The sequence below is a fragment of the Callorhinus ursinus genome, unplaced genomic scaffold, assembly GCF_003265705.2.
Source record: "Callorhinus ursinus isolate GAN/ISIS: 27379988/994484 unplaced genomic scaffold, GSC_fseal_2.0 scaffold70, whole genome shotgun sequence".
In the NCBI taxonomy this organism is placed as follows: domain Eukaryota; kingdom Metazoa; phylum Chordata; class Mammalia; order Carnivora; family Otariidae; genus Callorhinus; species Callorhinus ursinus.
The window spans coordinates 3,128,410-3,150,065 of record NW_027397132.1 but is presented as its reverse complement, the minus strand read 5'-3'; the positions used below and the strand labels follow the sequence as shown (position 1 = coordinate 3,150,065).

The 21,656-nt window shown below is 52.3% G+C and overlaps 1 protein-coding gene and 1 long non-coding RNA gene across 4 annotated transcripts in view; both read left to right on the top strand.

The window, feature by feature from the left end:
- SDK1 (sidekick cell adhesion molecule 1) overlaps positions 1-11,237 on the top strand; it is an 893,742-nt gene extending 882,505 nt beyond the window's left edge. For all 3 annotated transcript variants that reach the window (XM_073886319.1, XM_073886318.1, XM_073886320.1), the window contains one exon: positions 7,598-11,237. In XM_073886319.1, coding sequence (XP_073742420.1) covers positions 7,598-7,849 — 252 coding nt within the window. In that variant the 3' untranslated portion in view covers positions 7,850-11,237. The remainder of the gene's footprint in view (positions 1-7,597) is intronic.
- Positions 11,238-12,446: 1,209 nt separating this feature from the next.
- Positions 12,447-21,656, top strand: part of LOC141371387 (uncharacterized) — a 45,485-nt gene continuing 36,275 nt past the window's right edge. The window contains exon 1 of the long non-coding RNA XR_012376321.1: positions 12,447-12,573. This is a non-coding gene — a long non-coding RNA (uncharacterized lncRNA). The remainder of the gene's footprint in view (positions 12,574-21,656) is intronic.

The following is a 21,656-nucleotide window of genomic DNA, read 5'->3' as shown; positions in this document are numbered from 1 at the left end:
ACCCAGATAAGAGAAGAAAGGGGAAGACATATGCAATCATACTCTTATAACTACTCATGTGTGATCACTTTTGTTGATACATTCTGCCTTTTCATGTGAATTTGAATTTCTGTCTGTATCGTTTGCTTTCAACCTGTCGGTCTTCCTTTGGTATCTCTTGTAAGGCAGGTTGGCTAGCAAAGAATTTTCCTGTTTCTGTTTATCTCAGAATGTCTTTATTTCACCTTCATTTTCGAAAGTAGTTCTGCTGAACAGACGATTCTTGGTTGGCAGTTTTTATTCAACACTTTGACTACGTTGCCCCGTTGCCTCCTGTCCCCCAGTTTTTTCTGATTAGAAGCTCACTCTTAATATTATGTGAGTTCCCTTGTCCATGATTTCAAGAGTTTCTGTCTTTGTGTTTTTGACTGTGAGGTGTCTGGGTGTGGACTTGGTTCAGTTTATCTTACTGGGTGTTTATGGAGCTTTTTGGATGTGTGGATTAATGCTTTTGATCAAATCTGGAAAGTTTTAAGTCATTTCTTTACCTGTTTTTTCTGCCTCTTTCTTTCTCCTCTCAACCCAGTGCTGTCATGAGGGCCTCACGTCCCAGTGCTCTGTACCTTTATCAGATTCTCTCTTCTTCTGTTGTTGTTCTTTCTTGTATGTGTTCATTCTTTTTTCTCTGTGTTTCAGATTGCATAACCTCTGTCGATATCTCCACGTGCCTTGATTCTTTCCTCTGCCAGACCCAGCGTACCATGGGGCCCTTCTGATGATTTGTTCATTTTGGCTATTATATTTTTCAATGCCAAAACTTTTCATTTGGTTCTTTTCAAGTAATTTCTATCTCTATTGAGTTTCTCTGCTTGGTGCAATATTGTCATCTTACTTTCATTCTTTAAACATAGCTTCCTTTCGTTCTGTGAATATATCATAATAGCTGCTTCAAGAGTCTTTGTCTGCCAACATTTGGGCCTCCTCAGAGGCTGCCTGATTTTTGCCCCATGGATGGCACACACTGTCCTGGTTTTTTTTTTTTTTTTAATAGATCATTTTAGTTAATATATTGTGCCGACTCTGAATACTGATATCCCCCACCCTAAGGATTATTCTTGTTGTTTGCTTATTTGCTTATTTCTTATTTAGTGACTTGGCTGGAGTAGTTCAGTGGAAATCTGGTTCCTCCACAGTGTGGACTCTGATGCCATTCCTGAGAGGTACAGCCTTGGGGATGCATTCGGGCCCCCTGAATACCAGGGATGACGATAGTCCCAGCGAGGCTTTCTTTGTCTCTTTTTCTCACTCCCATTAAGATTCTGGATGGTCTGTCGCTGTTGGTATCACACCCAGCTCTTAACCTCCACCACTGGCTGGCTCTATTATTTTTCACAGTGCCCAGGGCTCTACATTACTCCATAGCTTGATCCAATTAAAGTGCAGCCCTTTTGAGGGGCAAGATGTTGTCAATCTGAATTTTGCTCTGCTCCCAAGAGAGTTCTCCTGAGCTGTCTCTTTTTCCCCAGTTCTTTCTGTTAAACTTCTGGCGGGTTGATTGCTTCACTTGTTACAATCATGGGACTACCAGCTTCCTCATAATTTCTCACCCCAAAGGACTCCGCTGTTTTCAGCAATGCCCTTAGGCATGCTCTGTTCCCAACAAAGCCATTCCCCTTAGGAGAACTCTGGAGCTCTCTGTTCTAATGGACGGTCTTTCCACCCTGTGTGGGACTTCTGTGTCACAGCACCAAAGCTGGGGGTGGGGACGGTGGCCCCCTTCTCCCATAGTGACACACCAACTGCACAAGTAGGGCACTGGGTGGAGATGGTAGTCCCTGGGCTTCTGAGCCAGCCCCTCCCCATGTCAAACGTCTTCCCTACAAGCTAGCCGAGGCAGGGGCAATGGGGGTTCAGGATTCTCAAGTGGTATAGACCATCCAGCCTACAGGTGAAGACAGGGTGAGGAAGGGAACCCGGTTCTCTTGGCCATACCTGCCTGGGAAAGAGCTTCCGTCATGCTGAGCTGGGGATTGGGGTTGGGGGTTTGATGCAGGTCACAGTTCAAGTGCCTCTGACTCTTGCAGTTCTTAGTGAAATTTAGATTTTTGTGGAATAAATCTTTCTCCATTTGCTATATGTCCTTGCCACTATTTCCAGAGACTTTAAATGCCTGTTTATAAAATAACTTTCCCCAGTTAAATCATTGTCCCACCGGGAAGAGAATCTGCTGGCTCCTCACCAGCCATTCTGGAAACACCTTGTCCATTCGTAATTAATGGTTCTGATATTCAGAGGGGAGAAGCATGGGCTCCCTAAATCTGGCAATGATGACTTCTGGCCTAGCCCCTGAACCCCAAATTCACAGAAACAGAGTTAAAGTATGGAACTGTAGACAAAGCCGTCCCAGAGAGAACGACCCAGGAGTGGGCAGCAGCACAGTACACCAGGGGCACCTATCTCAAATAGGACTGGATTTAGATTCCAGACACTAATCCTCTCTACCGGAGGCAGCTTCTAGGTTTAAATAGACTGCACGCTGAGATGTCAGGGGTGAAGAGTAAGGCATGTTCTGGGCCCTGGGCTTCATCAAGGGTTTGATGCCCTCCCCTCCTGCCCACCTTCCTCTGCAGAGCCCCGGGAAATAAGGAGCCCGAAACCCTACAAGGTCTTGGCTGGAAGTACTCTTCTGCAAAGCTCTTATTTCACTAAGAAGCTAGCGATGCTGTCCCTTTCTCCCCAAGGTATTTTTTTTTTAACCGTTTTCAGGAATATTGCTTAAAGTGGAAATTCTGCGAATGGGTTCACAGGAGCCCCAGAACCTGCCTGATCGGAGCCACTCTGAGTCGGGCCGCTGGTGTTGCACAACCCCTGCAGCGGCTCTTTCTCTTTCTCCGGTTCAGAATAAGAGGGTCTGTCACTGGGTTTTCACACAACTGCATATCAGGAGTACTATTCGAATCTCCTGATAAAAACTGTTTTCAAAATCCAAATAAGTAGTTTTCAAGATCTCTCCTGCTCCAACCAACTTAGACCTCATATCTAATTAATTCCCTGTTAATATTTGACTCTTTCATCTTGCAAATATAATACTGAAAGTGTTGAGATTATCTCTATTAGCTGCTCGCCAGGCATCTGTGCACCTTTAGAAACTGCCACCACGTCCAATCACCTGCTGTCCTTCTCTGGTTTCCTGGGAAACCAACACACATCGCTACTTCGTATCACACAGGAAACTTAAAAAAGAAAGGACCCTGCAGCATTGCCTTTTTGTCAGTAATTCTAACTCACTAAAATACATCCCCATTAAAAAATAATAATGTCACATAAACAGTAAACAGAGCAGGCAGCAGGAGGAAGGATGGCATTTTGATTCAGTGCTCTCTCGTGGAGATCATGTCGAGGGCTTAGCATGAGCCAGGAGGCCAGGCTGACGTGTCATGGGACCCTCCACTCTTTTTTTTTTTTTTTTTTGGGACCCTCCACTCTTATGCTCCTGTCTCTCCTGCCTTCCTGCAGGATGGTCTTCTCCCCTCACAGGTGCTCTTGGCTGGGTCTCTGGGCCCTGCCCACTCAGGACACACAACCGGCCGCCCGGCTTTGCCCCGTAAAAAATCTGCTCTCCCGCATGCAGTGCAGAGAGTCCCAGGGAGGATTCTGATTAGCCAGTCACTGTTTAATGAGGGACAGACAGGCCATTCAGCCCACGGACAAGGACAGGTAGAGAAGGATCACTTCCTGAAGTTCATTTGGGAAGGTCAAAGCCCAGGCATGCACATTGGGACGTCACTGTGAGCCAGGCAACCGTCCAGCTGTCTCCTGCCGGGCCCTCTTCTCAACACCCACGTCTGTCACAGACCCTGTCTCCATTCCGTAGGACTTTGAGGGCTGTGGTTGAGAAAACATATGATGTAGCTTCTGAGCCATCTCCAGTGAGACTGGATCGTTCACCACGTAAACAGGCATACGGGTGTGGGCCACGGGATGCATCCATCCTCTAAGCCGGGCTGGATGTGCCCGTGGAAAGACTGCCTCCTGCAAGAACGCGGGAGTCCCTTCTCGACCAGACAGCCCCCCCCTCCCCCGGCTGCCACCTGGTGACTGTGAGCCCAGCTTCTCCATGACCCAACAGCTGCAGGAGGAGGGGTGGGCAGGGGTCGCAAGACCAGGGAGACGCAGGCCCCGGGCAGGTCTGCCGAAGCGGACGCCTGCATGTGGCCGTTTCCCCTGATCAGAGACCTGACCCTTTAGGCAGCTGGCCTGGAAGGTGTCCCGACGTATTTCTAAAGAGGCTTTATTTCTGCCACCTTTGGCTGTGATACCAGCGCTGGGGCAGGCCCGGCTCTCTCCCTGACCAGTATGACCTGGGGAAGGTCGCGTGCTTGTGTGGGTCTCGGTCCTTTCGGACACAAAGCAAGGAGATTGACTCCAGTTGCTCCTTCGCACACTTTTGCTCACACGTATCCTTCGTGGTTGGGATGGGCGGTGCGCGGCGCGGCCTCTGAGCACCAGAGGGTACGGTGTGAGGAGGCTGAAAATCTTGAATCTTACGTTCAGTCTTCACATAACCATGACCCCTGACCCCAGCTGGTGTGGGACCTGCTGTCATCATCCTGAGTGTTCTGTGCCTTTCTCGAGAGGCGGCTGCCCCCCACGCATTTCCATGGGAACTCTTTGCTCCTGAGCTTGCAGATCTTAGATCCAAGATGGGTGTGTGAAGAAGGGACAAACCCAGCTCAGGGGCCAATAACATAGACTCCCCCTGATCCTTCAGGTGACCTTTGCCCTCGTTCCTGCTGGACTCAGTGAACACAGAGCTTTGCCTCCTAAGCCCCTCGAGGCCACTGGAAAACAGAGGAAGAAATAAACTTTAGCTGCCGGAATTACAGGTGCCCCATCTCTTATCTGCAACTCCCAAGGCCAGGTCCATTGAAGAACTCAGCGTTTTTCGGCTATGGGAATACGTTGACCATTAGGTCACGTCCCCAGCAGGGTCGGGGCAGCAATCTCCGACCAAACTACATTAGCATTTCTGCAGCAAAACCGAGCACTATTCACGCTAAATAGTTTCACATCAGTTCAGCTCGGGGTTAGCTGCCAAATTAGCCCAACGCGGGTCAGGCTTTGCCACCAGATGAGTTACAAAAACAGCTTTTGGTTTTCAGAGCTCGGTGGGTCTGGGAATGACGGGTTGGGGGTTGTGAGTCGGCTCAGCCAACACAAAGACGAGGCAGTGGGAGCCTCGGGGCTGCAAGGCCCGGGCGTGGCTCCCACCCCGCCTGGGACACTGGGCAGCTTGCCGGCTCTCTGAGCCTCTCTCTTCACCCCTAAAATAGAAAACTCTGCAGCTCACAGGCCGCTGTGTGGTGTCAGAGACTGTGCAGGGGGTCACTCTGCATGTAGCACCGTCTGCTAAAAAGCAGCGCCTCTTGGCTCTCTTGCCATCATCACTGTCCGATTATGGAGGGGCTGGACGCTCTCCGCATCCTGGGATGTGTCAGGAAGGGACCTTCATCAGACCTGCATTTGCATGAGCTCTGACTCCATAAAAAGCAGAAGAACCACAGATGCATTCAGCCGCCAGCCGCTGATTGCTCCATAACATAAACAGTTTACATTTCACGTCCTGAGAAGTCCCAAATCTGTGACTTACTGTTACTTTCCTGTAAATATTCGAGTGAGAGCCAGATTCTCAGTCTGCATCTGGAAAATCCCAGGAGGCTCCGGCTCCCCTCGATGTCCACAAGGGACTTCTGCCCACTTTCATAGGCTTACAGGACACAGCGCCAGCTCCCCGGGTGGAGGACAGCATGAGTCCCCGTATCGAGCTTCCTGCGTGGGGGTGACGTGGGCTATGCCCTCCCCATCAGATGAGGGAGAGTGGCTCAGAGCACCAAGGGACACTCTCTGGCTTTCATGAGTCTCTATACACACGGCACGTAGAATGGGGGCCAGCAGTCGGCTCTCCCCACCTTCCCTGCCCTCACTCTGGCCTGGCCACTGATCAAAATCCCCCCAGAGCTTCTAAGAAATGCACATTCCCGGCCCCTGCCCCAGACCCTCGCCATCAAGACAGCAGGAACCACACCCAGTGATCTGTGCTCTCCCAAAACTTCCCTGGTGATTCTGAGACAGCCTTCGGGGGCCTCCTGACACCCTCTAGGGAGAGGAAAAAGGGCAGAGCTCAGGCAGGGCCCAGAGAGGAGGCGTGCAGAGCGGCAGGGACAGAGCCCAGCCAGGGCATCGGGAATGGGAGAGGCTTTACCCAGCCACAGTCTCCCGTCCCACCCACCCCACCCCTTGAACTTGAAAGGCTGGCAGGCACACGTCTGTGGAACCGTTTTTGGCATATTTGAGGTGTCCGTGGCCTCTGCTAGGTCCCCCGTGGCACGGGGAGGAGCCCACTGTGTTTTCAGGGTGTGGGGCCTGGCAGCAGAGCCTGCGGGCTGCACCCCAGCAGGTGGCAGAGCTCCCCGGGGTGCAGGAAGCTCCCAGGGCCACAGAGCACCTCTGGGGCAGGGGAAGGGGGGCCTCCACTGTCTTGGGAAAACGGCCTCACCCACTGTCCCTGCTAGCAGTGCTTCCAGTGATTTAAAATCGATCCCTGGAAACCAGGAAACAGTTTTGCTTCAAGAATATGAACACAGAAACGCCATGGACTAAATGTTCTTAATGGAAACTGCGGATTTATGTGATAAAAAAAAAAAAAAAGGAGAGAAACCCTCTCGGACTGGCCTTCACGCGTCAACAGGGCGGGTTCTTGTGTACCGCTCGGCGAGGGGCCAGGTCTCTCTAGGGCCTGGGGAGCCAGGGCTGGGTGGCTCCGTTAGACCTCATGGCTCACTCGGGCCTCGATCCCCGGCAGCCTCCCACAGAGGTGTGCATGGAGGTGACAGCACGTGGACTTTGTATCCCATGGAGGATGCCCCTTCCTCGCCTCCACGTGTGCTCAGGGCCCACTCCCTCTGGTCTGGCCAGCCTACACCGCAGGCTCAGGCAAGCCCACTGGGCCCCACCATATGGGCCTTCTGCCACGTGAGGACACAGAGCACCCCCTGGAGGATATGGAGACCTGTCCTGGGGCCGAAGTGCAGTGTGGACCCCTCCTGGGACAGGCTCAGACACACGGAGGGGTTAGGAGCAGCTGCGACAGCACATTGTCCCGCGTGAACACAGCGGAGCTGCTGAGCTCAGCCGGGCGTCTGCGGGGCGGCGGTCAGGCTGGGGAGGGCGCACCTCGTGTGGAGGGTGGGAGTGGGGGGAGGAAGGGGAAGAGGGCGGGGACGGACACAGACCTTCCCACTTTGGGTCGTGAATGCTACTCCTGCGTCCTGGCAGCTCCCTGCTTCCAGCTCAGCCCTGCTGCCTGTGGCCACGTCCCCGCCACGCTCCCCCGTGGCTGCCCTCCCCCCTGGCTGCCCCCCCCCCCCCCCCTCGCCGCCCCCCGCCCTCCCCCGTGGCTGCCCCCCACGCTCCCCAGTGACTGCCCTCCCCCGTGGCCACCGGTCCCCCCAGGGCTGTCCTCCCCCTCCCTCTAGGCCACCCCATCCCCTCCCCCATGCCCACCCCCCCAGCTGTGCTCCCCCTCCGTGTGCTTGCTCACACCTCACTGTCCCCCCAGGGCACCGACTCTGAGTCCGAGGACGCGCCCCCCCAGCACTCCTTCGTCAACCACTACATGAGCGACCCCACCTACTACAACTCGTGGAAGCGGCGGGCCCCAGGCGGGCGCGCCCCACACAGGTACGAGGCGGTGGCGGGCGGCGAGGCAGGGCCGCACCTGCACACCGTGGTCACCACGCAGAGCGCCGTGTTCGCACCCGCGGGCCCTGGCGCCCGGACTCCGCTCACCGGCTTCTCCTCCTTCGTGTGACGGCCCCAACGGGGCCTCGGTGGACCTCCCAGCCTCCTTTTGTTAAGACAATCAACTCCGATAACTGAGCTCAAGCTTTTGTTTAAAGAGAATTCTGATAAGTGATGATTTTACCTACTTGTGGACACTAGATTTCAATTAGGAAGGTTTTTTTAACGGCTTTTTGTAACATCGCTGCAGGAAGCGGGTTTCTTTGTTTTCTTTTCTTTTTACGAGAAGGTATATTTCAGTGGTGCAATGGCGGGAAGGCCTCAGACCCCCCCCACCAACCCCCCGGCCCCAGGTCTCTCCATCCCGACGCCCAACTAGGGAGGCTGCGGGGGAGGAAGAGCAGGGATCGAGGGATCCTGTGTCCAGACCGCTCCTTCCTCTTCTCTACCTCCTGTGCCTCTGGAGAACCAGCTGTGCGCCGGGCTCTCCATCGGTGACACCGCCCGGCTGGGCTCTGGCCGCCTCCCGGCCTGCAGAGCGAAGTCCACCCTGGGCTCTGCGCTTTTCCACCTGACTGCATCCACCTCTGAAATACTCTCCCTCTGCAGTTTCTAGGCAAGGAATCAGCTTCCAGGTTCCTGGCAAGGGGGCAAGAGATTACAAGGTGGGGTCGTCTGACCCGGTGATGACCCCCTTGGTTGCACCGTGTGACCCCTGTGGTGAAATATCTGGGCCTTTTTCTTCCTTTCTGTCCTTAAACCCTACAGTGCAGAGCAGGAAACCACCCCGGGGCTGGAAGCCCCACGCCGGCCCTCACTCAGCAAGCTAGCTCCTTCCCGAGAGCACAGCACACGGCCAACCCCGCTAACCCAGACAGAACCAGACGGCGCTTGCAGAATTGCTTGTTGTGTAAGAGGTGTGCATTGTTAACCAGAGTATTTTTTAAATCTTTTTATCTTTTTTTAAAATATGTCACATGAAATGAATGAGTCTCTGCTGTCTCCAGGTGCCTTTTTATTAATTGTTTAGCTTTGTACATGAGAGACGAAAAGCGTCAGTGTCTCCAAATAAAGCAAAACAGCTCTGAGCAAACGAGGCCCGAATTGCCGCCTCCTCGCCAGGCCTCCTGCACAGGTGGGCGCCGGCCTTCCTCTGAGCATGGCCCCCTGGTCTCCTTGCTCCACCTGCTGCCCACTGCCTTGCCCACCAGTGCCGCTGCGTCCCCCACCCCGACCCCAGCCCAGCTTCTAGCCTTAAAGGGTTTTCTGGAAACTTTTTTTTTCCCCTTTGCTATTGTTTCATTTTAGTTTTTTAGCCACATGAAAATAGCATGAACTACGTTGAAAATTCGAGAGTCCAAACTGTAGCTGTGGTTCCAGCCATCACATTATTCTTGCAAGAGGGGTCCGATGTGGCTGAGGAGCAGGGCTGACCCTCCAGGCCAGAGCCTAGGTCCAGGTATACACGGTGTGCTGCTGGGGCCGGCCAGACTGCGCCCAGAGCTCAGGGAGGGCCCAGTGTCCCCACCTCGCCAGAGGAGTGTGGCCGTGACAGTGCCCAGCATCCTGCTGACACCCCCAAGGCCCAGGGGAGTGAGGCACGTGCTGGCCTCCCAGATGACCTGCGGTGCCCTGAGGGTGGGGGAGCCCGTCTCCGGGTCACACGGAGAGCGTGCGGTGACTACTCTGCTGTCTTCCTTCTACACCTCCATGGGGCCCTCTGCTTTCAGAGAGGTTTCCTGTGGCCCCAGGAGACCGAGGAGAGTTTTGTGTTGGGTGAAAAGCCCCTTTTCAGTGTTTCCAAAACTAGAGGGAAGGTTCCTTTCTCTCTCCTTCCCTTTCTTCTCTCCTTCCTGCTGCCTTTTTCTGAGTGGAGGCAGAAATATTCTAAACCAAAAATCCTAGACGCTCTGCCCAAAGCCACTTGTGCATGAGAATCACCCACCAGAGTTCACGGGACAGGACGCCCCTCGGGTCCGGAGCCCCTCTGCTCATTGCTCTCGGCCCCGAGACGCAAGCGGAACTTCCTGGAAGACAGGCGCCAGCAGAGAAATCGGACAAACCCTGCCTTCCGTGCACTTCACTCTCTAAGCCATATGGACTTTGCTTTAAATAACAGGGGAAAGTGTTAGAACGTGTTGGAACGAGGACCATCTGGTTTGAGGTGTGTTCTTTGCCTTGGGGGTTTCTGCCGCGACGTGACACCCTTTTCCAAGGCTCATTCCCTTCCCTGTGCTTTCTCTCCCCTCCCTGAACTTGCCCTGTGTGGAACTGCTGAGCCTGCGCTGGAGGTGGACCCGCTGTTAGCCGGTCCCTGGGGAGAGGCTGCACCCAGAGGAAGAGAGGGTGTTCGCAGTCCGGTATCTGCTCCCCCCCACCCCCAGCAGTAGCGCGGGGACGAGCGTCACTTCCCGGCCTCTCACCTTTACGGAGGAAAAACAAACTATCTCACATGAACGAGCAACATTTAACCAAGACAAGATGAGACGTCCGCTTCTTGCCGTCTTCCAGAGTGACGTCATGCGGGCGCTCCCCGGCCGGCCGCTGGGCGCCCCCGGGCTCGCCCTCAGGTGGGTCACTGGAGATGGAGCTGACAGGTGGGGGTAAAGCAGCGAAGTGGCCACGAGGGGCTGGGCTGTCTGTCGGAGCCGCAGGGCTGGGCATGCACGGGGCTGCCCCTCTCCGCCGGGCACCGGAGCACAACTTGCCCAGACAGGTGAGCGGCGGGCGCAGCTGCAGGCAGTCCCCGCACCCAGCGGGCGTGAAGCACATCAGCATGGCCTTGTGTACCCCCTCCTGGCTAAATCGGCCCACACCGAGCCCCTCCTCCCACAGCCTTCCCCTCCAATGCTCTTACAGCCAAGCTTTTAAGGAGTACTCAATGAAATGTCGTAGCAGATGACAGTGTGGCCTAGGGCAAGGTGGGGACCCATGCCCCCGCGAGCGAGGGATGAGGCCCACGGCCAGGGTAAACGTCCACGCCGCCAGGAGGAAGGGTCGCGCATGCTCTGTAAACTTCTTTTGATGCTGGGCTTGTACTTGATCACGACTGGACTGAAGCATGGTGTTTGCGTAATGGATCGTAGCATGGTTTCTAGTTTTTACGAATTCTTGGCACACAGTGTAGTTGTTCTCCCAATGAGCAATCCATCCACAGATCCCAATCTGGCTGTCTGTCCTTAATGCAGCATCCCTGTAGCATGGACCGGGGGTCGGGAAGGCAGAAACACTGTAGCCCTCTGTGAGCTGAGCTAGTCTGCGGAGGCACGCCTCGTCTCCCCTCCACGGCACCTTCTGGGTTATCGAGAGCTTAGGTCAATCCTCAAGTTTTCCCAACAACGTTTTCTGGAATTGTGCAGAAAACCAGATCTCATTAAAAAAAAAAAAAAAAAAAAAAAAAAAAAAACTTGTAGAAAGAGAGGTGCTATGGGTACGATTTTTAATAAAAACATCATTTTGTTCCTTATTCACTTGTGGTTTTCTTCAACTATTGATGAAATGACTCGTGAATTCTAGGGCTGTAAAGATGAACCCCAGTGCGGGCCTCAACCACACACACAGCTGTCCCAGACCCCGCTCCCGGGGAGATGCAGGGGCGCACACACAGCAGGGCGGAGGTCAGAGGGATTTACGCTTCTGCCGGGGAGACGCACGCGGGGGGGGGGGGGGCACCTGGCCATGTAGCCCGACCACCTGGCCGTGCCCCAAAGGCTCCGCTGCTCCTTACCAGACTCAGCCTTGGTTGGCGGGAATGTAGGCCGGAGCAAGGCCTCCCTCCTGAGCCCCCAGGAGAGGCGTCCCTCTCCGGATCCCCACGTGCATCATAGGTGACTCTCCCCCGTGCGCGGTGCATTTCAGGATCACTGGGAGTGCGTACAGATCCCAGTGCTGCGGCCACGCCCGAACCAACGAAGACAGGATCTCTGGGGGCTGGGACAGGCATCCACTGCTTTTTTGAAAGCTACCCAGGTGATTCCCATGTGCAGGCAAGGCAGGCCGGCCCTGGGGAGAGGCAGGATTGCCGGCTGCAGCGAGCACCGGGGCCTGTAGTTCCAAAACTGCCCTCTTGCTCCAGAAGCCGGCACTGCCATCAACGAGCCAGAGGTAAGAACGTTTTCGTTTTTCTCTTTTCCCCTGTCTCCATCGACCGTCTACCTTCCAGCGTCCATAAGTACGACACTGAAAACTGCGCATTTCCCACCATCCCCAGGATGTCAGACAGTGCTCCTGCGTGTCAAAGACAGAGGACGGTTACTGAACCGCACCGTTTGCCAGGCGGCCTTCTGTGTTCTTGGCCTGTGTCAATCCACGGGACTCCACTAGGCCCTGGGCGGCAGGCAGTCAGGGCTCCCGGTTTGTGGGTGAGGAAACGCCCAGAGAGATGCAGACACCTGCCCCCAGGGAAGCCAGCTGGCAAGCAGATCGGGCTTCAAAGCTAGGTGGCTGGGGGTCGCAGGGCCAGGGTCCTGAGCCACAGCACTGCCTCCCGGGAGGCGGTCTGCTTTCCCGGAGAGCCTGGGGCGCAGAGCCTTGAAGAAGCCAGTGCCTCTCCGCGCAGATCGGAGCCTGGCGGCAGCGAGACACCCACGCAGCACTGCGCAGGCGCACAGGAGGCTCCGTGTGCGCGCACGCTGTCCTCCTGACCACGGGGAAAACGTGCGCGTTCCCTCGGCCTGGGCCGCGCGGAGCTTCCTCGTGAAGGCTGTGCTGCTCGTTGGGAAGTTCGTGGACGGCCTTTCTGAACGCGGCATTCGTCACCAGGAACAGAACCCCCCCTGCCGTACTGGGTGACAGGTAGGTGGACTGCCCCAGGCAGGAAAAGCGACGTGGGTGAGGGTCCCAGCCCGGGAGGAGGCCTGAGTGCGCGGTTCGTCGGCCCCTGAGGACGGGACTGGGGACGGGGGAGGGGCAGGAGCGGAGCGCGCCCCGCTGGGGACTCCTGCGCCCCGAGTCCCGCAGAGCGCGGCCCCAGGCGGCCCACAGTGCGCATCGGGGGGCACGGAAGCAGCAGTGGGGCACAGGGGCTGCCGCTGAAGGGAACTGGGGCTCTGGGTCCTCCTCTCCTTCAGGGAGAGCCCCATCCACAGGATAATGGAGGCCTGGGCCCCCCTAGGGAGCTTGAGCCCCTGGCACGGCCCTCGGCAAAGCGCCAGTTTCCAAACTGTTCCGTCAACGGGGCAAGCGCTCTAGTTCCGACGATGAATTCCGTTTGCTTAGGTTAGCCTGAGACTATTCACCTACTTGCGGCGGGAGAACCCTGCTTCGTGCACCGGGGGACCTGGGGGGGGGGGGGGGGGCCCCCCCCCGCCCTGGGGCCCGGGCTCTGAGCGCAGGTGGTGCACCTGCCCGAAGGGGGCCAGCCCGCGGGGCCGCAGAGGCTCCAGCAGCCAAGCCCCGGGAAGGCCCGGGGGGCTCAGGAGAAAGTCGGTGGCGCTGGCTTCGGGATGAGACAAACAGTGGGTCGTTCCAGAAAAGATTTGCCAGCCAAGGCGGGGCCTTGTTCGCAGTGAGCTATGGATGGAAGCCCGAAGTGTGTTTTCTGCAAAATGAGGTGTTTGGGGGATCAAAAATAAAAAACCACTCCGTAAAAATCATGAATTGTTTCTAAATGGCCCTAGCCTGGCGGGCCGCACCTCTGGAGGTCAGCATTGTTACTCGCACCCAACGGAAGTTATTTGGGGTTCACTCATGGCCAAGAGGACTCAGAGCCGGAGCCTTCCTGCCGGCTCACCTGCCGGCTTGTGGTCCCTCCCCCACACAGCGGCAGCCTCTGACCCTGACCCACAGCTAGGGGACCCCTGTCAACCCCGCCGCCTCACCTCACCGGACATCCGCCCGCAGGAGAGAGAAGCCAGAGGGCCTGAGCTGGAGACGCGCTGTGGGCTTTGAGCTGACCATGTTGGGGGATGGCCTTGACCCCGTGACCTCCACCTCGTGATGAGCTGAGGTCCCCGCGGCACCAAGAAAAGGCAAAGCGAGAAGAGTTTTGGAGGTTGGTGACAAGGCCTCACCATGTTTCCCCCAGAAAACCGAAATTTGATGGTGGTTGCCAGCTCCTGTGACGTTCATGGTGGCGTTTTAGGGGTTTGGTTCTGTCTCGAGGCGGAACCGTTCTCAGACGCGCTGTGTTTGGGAAGCACGGAAGCTTTTGCAAACCTTCTGATGAAACAGCCCATTTTCCTAAAATGGTTGGTTCGCCAGATGCCTCTTGTTAAATGGTCTGATCGTGTCCACGGCTTCGCTTGTACAAGTGCTTCAGGATTTGCCAAAATTTCTTTCCCTCTAATGGCTTAAGTCAATTAACAGTCAACATGGATGAAAATTCCAAGCTGTTAATTTTGGGCTCCGCGGTCTTAAAATGTCCTGCTTCTCCTCAGATAAGACCATATTCTACAGTCATTGAGCAAACCACTACATTATGGGGTTGAATGTGATCCAGGTTCAAATATTGTAATAGAAAATTCATATTTCTGAGGCGTTCTGAGATATTTCTGTGGGTTCTCCAGCGAGCAGACCGCATAATTGGCCTGATGACTTGCGGGGAGGGCCCACTGGGGTCCCCGAAGGGAGCCCAAAAGGAAAATCACATTCAGCTGATGGAGGCCCAGAGCCTGCAGCTGAGATTCCTGCCCCCTCTCTGTCTTAGGGAACATTTTTCTAGAATGTTCTGCCTTAGGGAACATTTTTTAAGAACGTTCAGGGCCAAAAGACTGGGGACTGGCTGCTCCAGAAATGAGGTGTGACAGAAGCCAGAGACCCAAACAAGCCACTCAGAAGGTCTCCAGGGGCATCTCTGCTGGAGAGGCCACACAGTGTCCTGGGGACCCCAGTGAGGGGAGGCCCCCTTGGTCATCCACCTCAGCAGTGCCCACTCGCCCCCCACGTGAGCCTAGAGACAAGGCCCAGAGCCACCTCTAGCACAGATGTCCCCGGGCCACCAGCGGCATGAAATGGAATCTGCCATGTCCACACACTGGAACCTACACAGCTGTTTGAAAGTATGAGCTGAAAGACATCTGTTGGGCACAGAGCAAGCCTCAGGTTATGCCGTCAGGGGCAAGAAGCAGTGTGCTCTCACTCGTGTGTGTGTATATGCACACACACACGTCAGGATGTGTAGAGACCAGCTCTGGAATGATGGACAAGAACTTGGTGACAGTGATTGCCTCCAACTTTGGCACGGTCTGAATTTGTCACCACCCACGCAGAGTATCTTTTCAAACAGAAGGGGAAAATGGCACCAGGACATCCAGGCTGACTGCTCCCCTCGCCAGTGCCTGTCCTTTCAGGGTATCCTGGGCGCTGGTCGTAGACATGAATCGAAGAGGGTGGGCCGTGACCTAACCGTGTGGTCTTGGGAAGATCACTGATGCTCTCCGATTTATCTTTTTTCTGTAATATCACACGAAGCTGTTCTGAGACGTAAGTGAGAAGTAGATGGGAAGGCTGTCTGCAGACTCCGGGGGTCACCACCACCATCAGCTCAGGGCACCTCGAGCAAGAAACGGGGCTTCTGGTGGGAGCCTGGCCGCCCAGCCGTACACAGGAGGACCAGTGGTAGAAGGCCGTCACACCTGCTCTGACGTAGAGGTCCACACTGCCACTGCCCCACGCCAACCATGCCAAGACTTCACCATCAACCCCTACCTAGGCTTTTAGGTAAAAGTAGCCCTATCCAAACCAAAATCCACTGCCCTGGTTCAGTCCCCCTCCCCCCACCCCCGCCCTGAAACAGGACTGTGGTCAACATGTTGTTTTGGAACAACATGCTAAGAAATTGTACCTTGGGTCACTCCCATCTTCCGTGTAGAATTTCATTGTACTGGAAAGTACCATATTTTTTTTTAAATTATTAATGAAGTTTTGGAAATATTTGTGAATCTAACTCGTGACTTGAAAACACAGGGAGTCGAGCCCTGTTTCCCCCCACCCTCTCCCCTCTTCTCCCCCTCCCCTGTCCCCTTCTTGTAACCTCCTGAGTAGCCTCTACTCACAGCTGTCTTTCATCATGCCGAGAACAGTCACCACTAAATGTGGTTTCTGAATTTTCTGTTGCCTTTGAGGGACTCAGAATCCAGCTCGGGCTAAAACTGGAAACGCACTGGAATCTCAATGAGGCTGCAGAGAATCCTGGTGCCTGTTAGCAGAGATGATTGGAAAGTCAGAAGATTATGCCAGAAGCACTTGGTTAGATGAAGTCATCGTAATCACCACCTCCAGTGCCCGTATCTGCACTCGGAGAGGTGGTGGTTTTGCCAGATCCACCACCAGCCAATCTGTCTGCCCTCCGTCCGCACCCTGCTCCCGTCCGGCTGACAGGAAGAGGGACTCGTCACCGTGCCGGGGCTTAGGGAAGAGCCAGGTCAGCAGGAGGCAGCTAAACAGAGGATGAGCACATTGCAAGGTGTCCGGGATCAAGAGAGCTCTGTGCTTGTCTCTGTCCCCTGGAGGCCCAGCCTTTGCAGGGGTGTTTTCCCAGTATAAACCCCACAAGGGTCTCCAGGAGACGAAACCCTATGGCAGACTCTGTCACAATCCCAGGGCGGTCCCCCTCCCAGGCTTGCACCTCTGATGATAACCGCAGTGTGTAGTGTGTGAGCACACAGATCATGTGTTTACGGGTCTCTAAATCGAAATGCACCTGCATATTCGTTCCCGTTCTCTGGAGCCGCAGACTCTCACTGTCCATGAATGTTTCTAAACTGGCCGGGCCATTCCCGTTAGGGGTTCACCAAGGTCCCATGAGGGGGTGTCACAAGATATTTTCAGTATTTCAGAATGCCCAACAGAAAATTATCTCCTTTTCCTTATGTAGGCCGTGCAGGGGTCAGCCCCACGCTGGCAGGCGCCGAGGGATGGGCTCCAGAGGCCCACTGTCTGGATTCGCACCCGGGTCCCATCCTTCCTGGCCGTGTCACCTGGGCTGGGTTCTGATGCTGAGCTCAGTTTTCCCATCTGTGAAACGTGGACATTTGGAATACTCAAGAGATGGTAGCGATCATTGTAGTACCTGATTTCTAAAAACAAAAAGGAAAGCCAAGTACTTGGACTTGGTAACGGTCACTCACTTCTGAACAGATCTCTCCTGAGCTCTCTGCGATGTCTTAGTACTTGGGGCACCTCAAAGAATGAGACAAAATACCCCCTCTTGTGGAACCGACTTCTAAGTAAGGGGATCCAGAAATAAGCAATAAATGTAACTCACAAGTTGTATAGGCTACTCAGGGTGAGAAGTATAATTATGAAAGTAGAGCAGGGCAAGGGGCACTGGGTAGGGGGCAGGAGGAGCAGTTTCCATCTTGACTAAGGCCTCCGGGAAAAAATGGCCTTCAGCCAGAAACTCAAAGGAGCTAACCATGCTGTTCTTTGAGGAAAGGGGAATGAAATTTGCTAAGTGGGTAAGATCTTACAAAATATGGGGCTTATGGGGACAGAGAATGATAAACATAGCTCTTCTGAGAAAACATTAGGAAATCCAGAACACGGCGCGTTGTGCGATTTGGTTTGTACCACAAACACTCCCCAAGAATTGAAGGGGCAGAGGTTTCCGTAAGCCTCCCGGGCAGGTCAGTGGGTCTTGCCGTGAGACAGCAGGCCTGGCAACCCCTGCCAGGTGGGGCCGGTGGAGTCACCGGTCTAGATCAGGGCTTGGCAAACCACAGCCACAGGCCACTGGACGCCCACTGCCGGGTTGTTGTCTTTCTAACAGCTTTATTGAGAAATACTTCACACGCTGTACCATATAATTCACCTGTTTATAGTGTCCCAAGTCCGCGTTCTGCCCCACACATTTACAGAGTAATGCAACCATCACCTTATTCAAGCTGTAGAGTTATCTATCATCATCCCCAAAGGCGATCTCGTAGCCACAAACGGTCACTCCATTTCTCCTTAAGCCCATCCCTCCCCCAGCCTGAGCAACCACTCGTTTACCTCCCGTCTCTACAAATGACCCCCTTCCAGACATTTTATAGAAATGAAATCGTACCACAAACGGCCTTCTATACTGGCTTCTTTCCCTGAGCATCATGTTTTCAAGATTCATCCGTGCTGTAGCGTGAATCAGCCGTTCATCCCTTTTTTTGTTTGTTTCCCCCAATGATACTCCATTGTATGGATAGACCAGATTTTGTTTATTCATTCAGCAGTTGATGGACATCGATCGTTTCTACTTTTTGTCTATTATGAATAAATGCTACTGTGAGTATTTGTGTAAAAATGTTGGTGGACACAGGTTTTCATTTCATTTGAGTGTATACATACAAGTAGAATTGCGGATCACGGGGTAACTCTTAACATTTTGAGGAACTGCCAGACCTTTTGCCAGCGTGGCTGCACCATTTTGCATTCCCATCGTCAGAGTGTGAGGGTTCTCATTTTTCCACGTCCTTGTCAACACTTGTATTTTTTTTTGTCATCCCAGCCACCCCAGTGGGCATAAAGTAGTATATTGTGGGTTTGTTTTGCATTTCCCTAAAGGCTGATGCTGTGGAGCATCTTCCCGTGTACATAAGAGACTTTCATTTATCTCCTTTTGAGAAATGATAATTGAAATCCTTTGCCTGTTTTTAAATTGAGCTACATATCTTCGTATCGTTGAGTTTTAAGAGTTCTGTGGATTTAAGTTCCTCATCAGATCTATACTTTGTCAGTATTTTCACCCAGTCTGGGGTTGTGCTCAAATTGCCAGGAATAAGGATGTTAATAGTACCATTGTTTATAATAGCAAAAGATTATATGTAACATGAGGTTATTCAGTAGTAGTTAAATAAACTACATTTATTCATAATATGGAAAACATTTCCCTTTTTTTTTTTAAGATTTTATTTATTTGAGAGAGAGAATGAGAGAGAGCACGAGAGGGAAGAGGGTCAGAGGGAGAAGCAGACTCCCCGCCGAGCAGAGAGCCCGATGCGGGACTCGATCCCGGGACTCCAGGATCATGACCTGAGCCGAAGGCAGTGGCTTAACCAACTGAGCCACCCAGGCGCCCCAACATTTCCCTTTTTAACAGCAGCTAAAATAAATGAGGACAGTCCCTGTGTAGTGACGTGGAGTGATTCCTAAGACGCAGACGTATTGAATGGGCAAAGCATGGGGAGCCTGGGCAGCTCAGTCAGTTAAGCATCTGACTCTTGATCTCAGCTCAGGTCTTGATCTCAGGGTCATGAGTCCGAGCCCCATTTATAAAATAAAATAAACGGACAAAGCAAATTGCAGAACAATATATATAGCATTTGACTGCTTATAGAAGGCAAAACCACACTTTTCTATAGGTACGAGCGTGTGTAGGTAAATACAGAGGGGGAGGGGCTGTGAAGAAACACAGGAATCAAGAAATAATTAGCTCTGGGGAAGGATCAGAAAATGGGAGGGTCTGACAAGGGGAAGTCAAGTGTTTAAGGAGAAGATACAGGAAAGAGACTTCTGCTCTGGAAAATGGAGTAGATGTGCTGTCTTTGCTTTGCTTTTGTTTTTGTCTTGTTCCTCCCACTAAATACCAATAAAATCCTGGATGTTTAGATAAACAAACAAAAAACAAAACTGAAAGAAGCTGGCATATTGGAGAAGAACCTCAGGAGCTGAGGAATGACATAGTGGTACTTCTCTGGGTTTTGACCAGAGTCTCCAGGTTCTGGCCAGAGTCTCTGGGTTTTGGCCTCATGTAGCTCCAGCATGGTGCTGGGGAAGCCAGAACCTGGAACAGGTACAGACCAAAAAGCCCCAAGCAAAGCCTAGTCTCCGTAGCCAAAGGTCTAGGAAGAGGCAACCTAGCAAGACAAACATTTTAGACAGTGATTGTTCTACTCCAGCTGAATACCACAGGGAAAAACAAGGGATCTCCTACCCCTACCAGCAAAGGCAGAGTTCAGACTCCTACCTCACGGGGCTGTGACAAGATGTCCCAACACCTCCTTTCCCTCCTGCTGCCACCTGGTGGTTTCAGATCAGGCCAAGGGGAAAGCTGAGACTGTGCCAAGATCCCACAGGCAGCCTGGACTTGCACCACCACCTAGAGGTAATATAGCGTTCCTCCACCTCCCCAAGAGGGGTAGGGGTGGTGCCAAGCGAGTGTAGTGGACAGTCAGGATTTCTACCACCACTCAGCAGTAGGAAGACCCCACCACCACCCAGTGTCAGTAGAAGCCATTTGGAAAACAGTAATGAGGTGCCTGTCCATCTCCCATCCAGAGTGGTATCAGTGCGGAGCCTGAAAGTCCACTCTCACTCAGCTGTAATGAGAAACACTTCCACACCCAGGACACAGTGGAAGCCAAGCAGACAACCTGGATTCCCACACCCACCTGGCAGTAACAAGGTACTCTCCTTCTCCCCCGTCTGGATTGGTGTCAGAGGAGGGCAAGTAAAACATAAGGTTTAAATAAGATCCAGATCCAAGAACCAGGAAGATCATAAACTGAATGAGAACACAGTTAACAGATGCCAACACCAAGATAACACAGCTATTAGAGTTATCTGACACAGATTTTTAAAGCAGCCATCATAAAAAAACTTCAATGAGCAATTGAAGACATGATGAAAAAATTGAAAAATTCAGCAAAGAATAGGAGATATAAAGAACAAACAAATGAACAATACAATAACTGAACTAAAGTCTTGGGGAGGAAATACGCAAGAATTGGTGAATTTGAAGGTAGAATGATAGAAGTTACCCAACCCAAACACGAGAGAGAAAATAAACTGAAAAACAAAATGAAGAGAATCTCAGAGACATCCGAAGCTACAACAAAAGATCTGTAATAAAAGATTTGGGTCATTGGAGTCCCAGAAGGAGAAAAGAAAAGAGGGTGTGGGGTGAAAAAGTATTTAAAGAAATGATGGCTGGAATTTCCCCAAATTGGGAAAAGATACAAATCTACAAGGTCAAAGAGCTGAGTGACCCCAAAAAGAAATCTGTGTCAAGACATGTCATAGTCCAACTTCTGAAAACTAAAGACAAAAATCTTGAGAGCATTCAAAAAAAAAAAAAAATGGGACATTAGCTCTAGGGAAAATGAATCAAATGATAGTGTTTTCTCATCAGAAACCACGGGGACCAGAAAGAAGTGTCACAACATTTTCCAAGCGCTGAAAGAAAAGAACTGTCACCCACAACCCTATAGCCAACAAAAAGTAACCTTCGGGAACAAAGGGGGAATTAAGGACAGTGTCAGGTGAAGGAAAACTGGAGAATTTATGGCCAGAAGATCTGTAAAAGAGTATTGTTAAAGGAAGCTCTTCAGACAAGAGGGAAATGAAATCAGAAAAAAAAACTGGGACCCTGAGGAAGGAAGAAAGAAGTGGAAAGCCAGAAACATGGGTAAATATGGACTTTCCTTCCCTTCTGAGTTTTCCAACTTATGAAGCAAAAGTGATAACACTTTGTAATGTGTTCTTATTGTAAGTAGAAGAAATATTTAAGACAATTATTTTATAAATGGGGAAGGTAGGGATGAAAAGAGATGTAAGTTTCTACACTTCATCTGAACTCCTAAAATGTCAACACAAATAGACTGTGGTAAGTTATATACTTGGGATGCACGTAACATGCCTGTGACTCTTAATATATATATGTATATTTATATTTTATATAAATAATTCTAGATCAATGACTAAAAAACTTTGGAAAAGACTCAAAATCTCTATGGACAAATAAAAAGAGTTCTAACCAAAAAAAAAAAAAGGCTCATGTAACCCCCAGGAAGGCAGGGAAACAAAAACAGAAAAAACATAATACGGGGAGAACAAACTGTGAATAAAAAATAAAATGGCAGTGCTAACATTTCCATAATTCCATTAAATGTAAATAATCTAAATAAACCAAGTGTAAGACAGAGATTGATGGGGAGGGGGAAGGGAATGACCAAACTATTTGC